We start from the raw sequence: 11,085 nt of genomic DNA on the forward strand, positions 1-11,085 counted from the left end.
ACAGCTGTCATTCGTTGTCTCTGATTGGGAATCATACTTAGGCAGCCTGTTTTTCCACCTTAGTTGTGGGTAGTTGACTTTGTTAGTGGCCTGTATAGCCCTAGTAAGCTTCACGTTTGTTTTTGTTGTTTCTTGTTTTTGTTGGCGACATAATAAAACGTAATGTAAGCTCACCACGCTGCACCTTGGTCCGGTCATTTCCACCCTGACAACAATCGTGACAGAACTATCCACCACAAAAGGACCAAGCAGCGTTTTCTGGAGGAATGGATATGGGAGGAGATACTGGAAGGCAAGGGACCCTGGGCACAGGCTGGAGAATATCGCGGTCCTAAGGAGGAGCGAGAAGCAGCAAAGGCGGAACGGCAAAGATACGAGGAGTTGGCACGACGAAGTATGCACGAGAGGCAGCCCCCAATTTTGGGGGGGGAAGGCACACAGGGTGATTGGCGGAGTCAGGTTATAGACCTGAGCCAACTCCCCGTGCTTACCGCGGGGAGCGAGTGACCGGGCAGGCACCGTGTTATGCAGTAAAGTGCACGGTGTCTCCAGTGCGTGGGCACAGCCCGGTGCGCTCGGAGCCAGCTCTCCGCAAGTGCCACGCTAGAGTGGGCATCCAGCCAGGGCGGATTGTGCCAGCTCAGCGCTCTTGGTCTCCGGTGCGCCGTTTCAGCCCAGGGTATCCTGCGCCGGCTCTGCGCACTGTGTCTCCGGTGCGCTGTGACAGCCCAGTGTGTCCTCCGCCTGCAGCGACGGTCTCCAGTCCGGAGCCTGCAGCGACGGTCCCCAGTCCGGAGCCTGCAGCGACGGTCCCCAGTCCGGAGCCTCCAGCGACGGTCCCAAGACCGGAGCCTGCAGRGATGGTTCCCAGTCCAGATTCGGTGGTCTGGTCCTCAGGCGATGATCTGCGGCCCGGTTCTTCCAGTGAAGGTCCATGCACCAGGGCCGCCACCAAAGCGGAGGGATCTGCGGGCGGAGGGTGGTCTACGTCCCGCACCAGAGCCGCCGCCATGAAGGAATGCCCACCTGGACCCTCCCCTTTAGAGTCAGGTTTTGCGGCAGGAGTCCGCACCTTTGGGGGGGGGGGTGGTACTGTCACGCCCTGGCCATAGAGAGGTTTTTATTCTCTATTTTGGATAGGCCAGGGTGTGGCTAGGGTGGCATTCTAGTTTCTTTATTTCTACGTTGGTGTGGTTCCCAATCAGAGGCAGCTGTCTATCGTTGTCTCTGATTGGGGATCATATATAAGTTGTCCTTTTTCGTTTGGGTTTTGTGGGTAGTTATTTTCTGTTTAGTGTCTGCACCTGACAGAAATMTTTTCGTTTTTTTCTCTTTGTTATTTTGTTCGAGTGTTTTTTGATTAATAAAACATCATGAACACTTACCACGCTGAGTTTTGGTCCATGCATTCCGACAAGAGCCGTGACACCTTAGGTGAGGCGTTATTCTGTAACGACATGCGCTGAGAGCCCGGAAGCAAGTGCAGGGAGTGAGTGTTTTAATAAATAAACGCAATATAACACGAACAACACACYGACATGGAACTGAAACAGAAACAATAACAACTGGGGAAGGAACCAAAGGCAATGACATATATAGGGAAGGTAATAAGGGAAGTGATGGAGTCCAGGTGAGTCTGATGACGCGCAGGTGCGCGTAACGATGGTGACAGGTGTACACCATAACGAGCAGCCTGGTGACCTAGAGGGAGCACACGTGACATATAATGATGAACACTGCGTGTCACTAGTTTATGGATTGTCAAAGGACACGTACAGGTGTCTGTAAGCATGGCTGGGTGTGGCTTGATATCATTGGTTCATTTACAGATATAAATATAACATTTAAAAAATAGCAAAATCAAAAGAATGGCTTCAGATCAAAGTCTACGTTGACACCGAATAGAGCATGGTCTTTAAATAAAAGATCCAGGCAGCCTCTCGTTTTAACAATAAATTGTTGAAGTCACCCCYTCTCCTATGGAGGGTGACGTGTTCAATGCCAATATAACGTAGGGTGGTTCGCTTCCAAAAAGTACCTAATAGAAATACAATGCGCTGAGATTCATACTTTAAATTCGAGCTTGGTTTTACCCACATCATTTTTACCACAAGGACAAGTTATAAGATAAAAAACTGCCTTAGTGGAGAACGTGATAACACCTTTGATTGGGATCTCTTCCCCTGTTTGGGGGTGTTTGAAGGATCTACATTTGTAAGTGCCATTGCATTGAGCACAGCCATTACACTTGTAGTTTCCATCCTGCAGAGGCGCAAATACCCCTGCACTACATTTATTTGCACACCTAATAGATGGAAGTCCATGTCCCAGTGTGTGTTTCAGCCATATCCAGGATAACACTGGAGTCTACAGTGGAGAAGCACTCCATACTCACAGATCCCCTTAGGGTACCAATTCTCTCAGCACAGGCTGAGATATAATGGGATACATGGTACCATCTAGAACACACAGGACAGAGGAAGTTGGAAAAATTTGCTCATGGTGTAAATCATCCAGAGGTAAAGGGCTCATGTTTGGCAAAATGATGTAGACATAAATTCATACATTTGAAATTTGCATAAAAGTTACAGTAAAGCCAAGTCAATAAGTTGAGTCAAGGTAGAAGACATTATCACTTATTTTACAGTAAATAGCTACCGAAACAGAGGTGAAATGGACTAGGAAGTCTAGATATGCACATACAGCACTTACAAGTGAGATGCAGAATCACCATACAGATGAATAGTGGGGTCATCTTGCAGTCCATCCCGAGTGGTTACTCTCGCCTGCCCTGAATCAAATGGACTGGTGCAGTAGGGTGATCAGTAGGCTTCTTGCCTTACAGTTACAGAGAAAGGAACCTTGTTTCTCTGATTTGTGGGAGATACAACAAATAACACCCTTCCTGGTAGGTGTGTGAACTGACACTGCACTTCTTACAAAGAGCGCATTTAATGTAAATCATACACAGTTGAAGTCGGAAGTGTAACGGCTTTCCTCCTCCTCTTCATCCGAAGAGGAGGAGCAGGGATTCGACCAAAACGCAGCGTTGTGAAATGACATAATGAGTTTATTAAAGTAAGACGGAAAAACACGAAAACACTTTAACAAACTACAAAACAACAAACGACGTAGACTGACCTGAACATAAGAACTTACATGACACGAAGAACGCATGAAACAGGAACAGACTACATAAACCCTGTCTCTTATACACATCTAGATGTGTATAAGAGACAGGTGTTAGAGCTTTCCTCCTCTTCATCCGAAGAGGAGGAGCAGGGATTCGACCAAAACGCAGCGTTGTGAAATGACATAATGAGTTTATTAAAGTAAGACGGAAAAACACGAAAACACTTTAACAAACTACAAAACAACAAACGACGTAGACTGACCTGAACATAAGAACTTACATGACACGAAGAACGCATGAAACAGGAACAGACTACATAAACCGAACGAACATCGAAACAGTCCCGTGTGGTGCAAACAGACACAGACACAGAAGACAACCACCCACAACGAACAATGTGAAACCACCTACCTTAATATGGCTCTCAATCAGAGGAAACGTAAACCACCTGCCTCTAATTGAGAACCATATCAGGTCACCCATAAACCAACATAGAAACACATAACATAGACCTGTCTCTTATACACATCTAGATGTGTATAAGAGACAGGTATAAACACCATGGGACAACACAGCCGTCATACCGCTCAGGAAGGAGACGCGTTCTGTCTCCTAGCTGTCTCTTATACACATCTAGATGTGTATAAGAGACAGACGTTCATCTGTACAAACAATAGTACGCAAGTATAAACACCATGGGACAACACAGCCGTCATACCGCTCAGGAAGGAGACGCGTTCTGTCTCCTAGAGATGAACGTACTTTGGTGTGAAAAGTCCCAGAACAACAGCAAAGGACCTTGTGAAGATGCTGGAGGAAACAGGTACAAAAGTATCTATATCCACAGTAAAACGAGTCCTATGTCGACATAACCTGAAAGGCCGCTCAGCAAGGAAGAAACCACTGCTCCAAAACCGGCATAAAAAAGCCACACTACGGTTTGCAACTGCACATGGGGACAAATATCGTACTTTTTGGAGAAATGTCCTCTGGTCTGATGAAACAAAAATAGAACTGTTTGGCCATAATGACCATCGTTGTGTTTGGAGGAAAAAGGGGGAGGCTTGCAAGCCAAAGAACACCATCTCAACCATGAAGCACGGGGGTGGCAGCATCATGTTGTGGAGGTGCTTTGCTGCAGGAGGGACTGGTGCACTTCACAAAATAGATGGCATCATGAGGTGGGAAAATTATGTGGATATATTGAAGCAACATCTCAAGACATCAGTCAGGAAGTTAACGCTTGGTTGCAAATGGGTCTTCCAAATGGACAATGACCCCAAGCATACTTCCAACGTTGTGGCAAAATGGCTTAAGGACAACAAAGTCAAGGTATTGGAGTGGCCATCACAAAGCCCTGACCTCAATCCTATGGAACATTTTGGGCAGAACTGAAAAAGCATGTGTGAGCAAGAAGGCATACAAACCTGATTCAGTTACACCAAAATTCACTCAACTTATTGTGGGAAGCTTGTGGAAGGCTACCTGAAACGTTTGACCAAAGGTAAACAATTTAAAGGCAATGCTACCAAATACTAATTGAGTGTATGTAAACTTCTGACCCACTGGGAATGTGATGTAAGAACTAAAAGCTGAAATAAATCATTCTCTCTGCTATTATTCTGACATTTCACATTCTTAACATAAAGTGGTGATTCTAACTGACCTAAGAAAGGACATTTTTACAAGGATTAAATGTCAGGAATTGTAAAAAAAAAAACTGAGTTTAAATGTATTTGACTAAGGTGTATGTAAACTTCCGACTTCAACTGTACATGTATATCTATGCGGTATGTGGAGTCAGAGAGATTCTCACGGTTTGCGAGAACCAGGTCTCCTGAAAAATCTATTTGTATATCAACAACACAAAACATAACTAAATAAAGGTTAAATAAAAAGGCACTGCTATTCCTTTTAATCATATTGTATATGTGGTCGCAAAGATTTACTGTAGACAGAGAATAGYGATGTACAGAACGTAAAAATGTATGGTTTATTATGTTAAAAACACATAGTACATGCTACAAATTCTAAAACATATTTTTCTAGTCTGTGACAGTGTTGACATCTTTCACTGCTGCTGAAGGTATCTGACATCAGAGTACACTACATCCTCTCTGCTGGTCTTCTCTCTTGCTCTMCTAGAGGAGGACTTCTTCTTGGGGGTGAAACTGACAGCTGCATAGTTCAACACGTCACTGTCTTGATTCTGAGGGGGGTAGAGCCATGAGGAAAACCATTATGATGACAGCATGATCTACTATATAATGTTTKTATTCTCCTGTGGAAGAAAACACTCTACAAAAGACATCACTGTTCAGACTGTACACCCACTACAATGAGCTGACAGTCAGTGGAACAGAGACAGAAGGAAGTTCCATGGAAAAATAAAAAACAATCACAAAGATCATAAGCCTTCATCTAGTTCAGTGACCTATTACTTCCAAGAAAGCTTAATAACACAAAATGCACAAATAAGCTGAATACTAGCTGTAAGGAAAGTTAAATGGCAGTTTCTTGTAAAAACTGAAAGCATACTATATTTATAAATGTTGACAAATTTACCTGATTGCCGTGGGACGTTGGGACATCAGTCCTCCCTTCAAAGAGATTGAAATAGAGGAAGGCCAGCTATTATTTTTTATGACAATCTATCAATTTTTAACCTCTTGTAGTTAATTAACAGTGCTTATATGTTAGACATTTAATTGATATTTACAGAATGTACAGAATGTACAGATGCATGAAACTTTAGATACATCAGCTATAACATTACATACATTGGATACATTAGATATAAAGTAATACCTCTGCTATCTCTATTCAGAGTCTTGCACAGCGCCCAGACCAGTAGAAGGGTCACTATCCCCAGGACGATGTTAGAGACGACCAACGACAGAACAGTAGGACTCAGATCAAATGGAGAATCATGTTCTGGAACTGTGGAAAGGGTATCAGTGAATTCATATTGTATCATCAAACAGTAAAATATGGAATCAAAAGCTAATGGTGATATTGTATAGCTTGTTGAGATAAATGTATGGGATCATTTGCATGTTTGCATGAATATACAATATTGTTGGGGATATTTACAGAATAAATGGGATTTACCTTTAATGTTCAGCTTGGTCCCGTTCCCAAACAGTATCTCCCCACATGAGGCCACAGCACAGTAGTAAGTCCCAGCATCAGAGAGGCTGAGGTTCCTCTTGGGGANCAGCTTGGTCCCGTTCCCAAACAGTATCTCCCCACATGAGGCCACAGCACAGTAGTAAGTCCCAGCATCAGAGAGGCTGAGGTTCCTCTTGGGGAGGTTGTAGACACAGCTTTGTGGAGGAGACCCAGCCTCAGGGCTCTTCTCACACTGATCACTCCTGTCTACATGGGTGTAAATTATTCCTGGACGGGATTCTCCTGAGCTATGTCTGAACCAATAGACACTGTGTTCTCCTGCACAGGTCTCAGTGTGTATTGTACAGTTCAGAGTCACAGAGTCTCCTGGCTGGACTGACTCAGACACAGGCCGCTGGAGTACAGATATGTTTCTGGACCCTGATCCTGACAAGAAGATCAATTAACCCATTTAATCTCTAGAATATTACTGTAGACTGTGTTCAAACTCAACATTTTCTAAATAAATATCTCATCTGATTAAGATATTAACTCATATTTTCACCGTATATCTGTAAATTTACCTTTTACTATGAGAATGGCTCCTTCTCCCAACTCCACCTTGTTGCCATAAGAGCTTCCACAGTAGTATGTGCCTGAATCAGAGAGCTGCATGTCTGAGATCRTTAGGTGATTCTTTTCTTGGCCATTTTCCACTGAGAATCGAGGGTTATCCTTAAACTSATSGTAAAATGTTGCGTTCCTGTCGAACTTATAGACAGTTGAGAAGAGTTGAAGCTTATCTCCCAAGGGTTGCTTGTACCAGGAGAAATGCATGGCTATGTGGCCGTCATAGAAGCAGTGCACAATCACTGCGTCTCCAATGTTGGCTAATATGAGACCACTGTCCTGAAGTATAGATGAGGACCCAGTACCAGCTACCACATCTATTAAAAAACATGAACAATACAGTATATTTGCTGTTACATACCCAAAATACAATTTAGAATATTCAAAGTGTCTGTAAAGTATTACATGTAATATCTCAWGCATCCAAATCAAGGGCGGACATCTCATAAACAGAGAAATATAAAAGTTGGACTTACCCATCTCTACAAGAAGTGGAAATATCAGACACAGTGTGATCCTCTTTGAAGGTGTCATCCTCCTCACAACTTGTCTTGAGTGGAAAAAGTCCACCAATGTAGACAACACTTCAACTATGGAGTTACAGGTGATTGGTCGAACTGGACGCATCATTTTTGTTGACGCCTTATTCAGGAAGGACAATCTTCTTCACATTGTACAGAGTCACAGAGTCTCCTGGCTGGACTGAATCAGAAACACAAAGATTGTATTATATTCTTATCCTTATAGATTTAGTAAAAATGCTGTATTAATCATTCAAGTTTGGCATCCCTTATTCTTAATCACTACAGCTACTGTTGTCTACGTCAAGAGACTGATAGTTGTGAACTTGTTGGGAACATGCATGCAATGACACTGTCATCCACTAGGGCTTCTATCACCACACYGTCACTTCACCTCACTAAAAAACATCAATGGAAAAAAATCTCWAATTCAGGACTTACACTCATTTGGATTGGATGGATAGAATCCKTTCCCATGATTTTGTTATTGAGGAGGCAGATTATTCTAGGCCTATAGGTGATGATAATACTTCACAGTTAACTAAGTTGACTAAGAACTACAGATCTAGTTGAAATAACCAAATAAATAGCTTATTGTCTTTTTTTCACAGATTTCAGTCCACTATGTATGGAAAAGCTGCCTCATCAAAAGAGTTGGTTTACTGTTGTTAAAATGGTCAACTTGAAGAGCAGGTAGTATAGTATACAGTATGATAGAGCTAAGAGTTCTGAGACATCCGGCTGAAAACCACAGAGAGAGAGAAACAGAGAAAGAGAGAGAGAGGGTGACAGCGAGAGAGAAAGAGAGAGAGAGATAGAGGAGAGACAGAGAGAGAGATTGGAGAGAGAAATAGAGAGAGAGATTGAGAGAGACCAGAGAGAGAGACCAGAGAGAGAGAAGAGAGAGAAGAAGAGAGAGAGAGAGAGAGAGAGAGAGAAGAGAGAGAGAGAGAGAGAGAGAGAAGAAGAGAGAGAGAAGAGAGAGAGAGAAGAGAGAGAGAGAGAGAGGAGAGAGACAGGAGAGAGAGAGAGAGAGAAGAGAGAAAGAAGAAGAAAGAGAGGCCTGTGAAAAGCCAACAGGTCAAAGCCTAACAATCCCTCATCTTGGTGTCATCACAAACCGCAGAGTAACGTAAAGTGGTTGGTGTTTGAGGCGTGAAGGGCAGGGTATTACACACAAATTAAAGCTGTAATGCGTAACTTTTCTTGGAACCAAACCAAAAAAGAAATGTGAGTATTAGATCTGTCATTCTCATTGAAGCAAGTCTATGAAGCGGTATTTTGTTCTAGTGCGCTATTTCTATGTTTTGTTCTTAAAAGCAACAACGTGTAACTTTTGTGCGACCCAACCAAATTCACATCACATTGAGTTATAGATCTTTCTTACTGACATTTTCAACCTGTCCTGGCAAGTTCTGTAATACTACATGTTTCAAGCAGAACACCTATAGTTGTGCCAATAACTCCAAGTTAACCTCCTAAAGTACTAGAGCAGCCCTCCACCACACACGTCGTAGCGAGGATAGGCGAGAAAACGGACATAGTGCACACCGAGCGAGAGAGAGAGAGAGAGCCGTCACTCGAGAGCCCAGCATAGCGCCCAACAGATCACAGAGAACGCAATTCTAGCGCTCAATCATGAGGAGCCTTCCCGAGCCTGGAGCAAAAGAACACCTCCGGAGTAAGCTGTTCATGACCTAACAACTGCAGCGTACACTGCGCGAATAGGGATCGCACCGCACGATCCATCACTAAGCATAGCAGTTGTAGCGAGCGACCAGGAGTGCAGCCATGGGAGACTATCCTGGACTTCCTGACGGGCCGCCCCCAGGTGGTAAGGGTAGGCAACAAAACARCTGCCACGCTGATCCTAAACATGGGGGCCACTCAGGGGTGCGTGCTCAGTCCCCTCCTGTACTCCCTGTTKACCCATGACTGCATGGCCAAGCATGACTCCAACACCATCATTAAGTTTGCCGACGACACAACAGTGGTAGGCCTGATCACCGACAACGATGAGKTAACCTATAGGAAGGAGGTCATAGACCAGGAAGTGTGGTGTCAGGACAACAACCTCRCCCTCAARGTGATCAAGACAYAGGAGATGATAGTGGACTACAGGAAAAGGAGMGCCGAGCATGCCCCCATTCTCATCGACGGGGSTGTAGTGGAGCAYGTTGAGAGCTTCAAGTTCCTTGTTGGTTAAGGGCTTGTAAGTAAGCATTTCACGGTAAGGTCTYCACCTGTTGTATTCYGRGCATGTGACAAATAAAATGTATTTGATTTGATTCATTCTCAATTAATGCAAGTCTAAGAAGTGGTAGATCTGTTCTATGGTCTATATTTCTATGRTTCCCGTTCTTAAGTTTAGTTTTTGCGTCTTTTACTTTGGTTTTGTACACCAGCTMTAAACAGCTGAAAATACAATACTTTGGGTTATTGAAAATATATTTCATAGGGGTTTAGATGGTACAATGATTCTCTACTGTCGTGTCTTTGGCATCATTKAATTGAAGACTTATTTATCAAATAACTCTCTGTAATTATTATTACGCGYTTAAACTGATTAATCATGTAACTYTAATTAACTAGGAAGTCGGGGCACCAAGGAAAATATTCAGATTACAAAGTTATAATTTTCCTAATATAACTTTTCAGATATTTTCATATCTGATCAATTAGTCTTCTTAATCAATGATTTATTTACTTTACCTCACGTTAGTCTCATTCCAAACGTCGTAAATTGTTGGTTATCTGCACGAACCCAGTCTTCACTATGAGTCATCCATACAGCAATTGTCTTAAATCATTTATTTACTAACTAAGTAATTCACAGAAATGCATAAACAAACWAACTAAGTAAATATGGTTACAAGAAATGATAGGGGAATGTGCCCTAGTGGGCTAACAAGCCGCATGGCGGCTTGTTAGACAAGAGGGGAGTGGGGGTCAGATGAAAAGTCACTACAGAGTTGATAATTATAACAATTGAAATGCTAATCCTTTGCACATGAACTTGCACATAAACGCTCACTCATTCGCGAACAATTGCAATCAATATATATATTTACGCTCAGTGTGTCGTCGGGATCTCTGCTGAAAACTTAATTTCTGTTGGAGAGTTTCCGTCCTCTCTCTCTCTCTCTCTCTCTCTCTCTGTCGTGGTTAGAGTGGATTGTTCAGAGTGACATTCATTCATGTCGTTATGGATAGGTGTTTCGGAGGTTGTCGTTCTTCGCGTTCAATGATACCTAATTCCTAGCTGCAGACTAGTAATTAATATCAAAGATTTGTTCTTATTCTGTCGGTATCGATAGTCTAAGAGTTTAACCACGTGGGATGGTTAAAAGATTCAGCAGTCTGGTCTCAAACCTTGGCCCTCTCGTTATTGAGGTAAGCTGGTCTGCAAACTTTGTCCTCTCGTGATTGAGAGAAACATGGTCTGCTGATAGAAGACACAAGTGGGGGTTTTATTCGGGAGTTGCAGAAAAGGGCCTGTCCCAGGATGCCCGACCCTAACTGGGCTCATGGGCGGTCCTCTGATTTYGTTAAAATCAAAAGGGAATTGGAGTTTCCTTCATTAAACAGTCCAAAATCACATTACACAATTTTACAAAAAGTATCATCCTCACTCATTCATCTTATACAACAATTAGATGTAAACCTCATATCTGAGGCTATTATATAAAC

General features: G+C 43.0%; 1 protein-coding gene across 1 annotated transcript; it reads right to left on the minus strand.

Annotated features, from left to right (window-relative positions):
- Positions 1-5,113: 5,113 nt before the first annotated feature.
- LOC111953644 (uncharacterized) lies at positions 5,114-10,814 on the minus strand. Its single transcript, XM_023973055.2, has 7 exons — positions 10,467-10,814; positions 7,351-7,576; positions 6,829-7,191; positions 6,332-6,691; positions 5,942-6,073; positions 5,699-5,733; positions 5,114-5,342 (listed from the first exon to the last, which is right to left on the minus strand). Exons 2-7 carry the CDS (start codon positions 7,502-7,504, stop codon positions 5,205-5,207), a joined length of 1,182 nt encoding a protein of 393 aa, XP_023828823.1. The 5' UTR covers positions 7,505-7,576; positions 10,467-10,814; the 3' UTR covers positions 5,114-5,204.
- Positions 10,815-11,085: the final 271 nt, after the last annotated feature.

Source organism: Salvelinus sp. IW2-2015, linkage group LG3 (genome assembly GCF_002910315.2).
Source record: "Salvelinus sp. IW2-2015 linkage group LG3, ASM291031v2, whole genome shotgun sequence".
NCBI lineage: Eukaryota > Metazoa > Chordata > Actinopteri > Salmoniformes > Salmonidae > Salvelinus > Salvelinus sp. IW2-2015.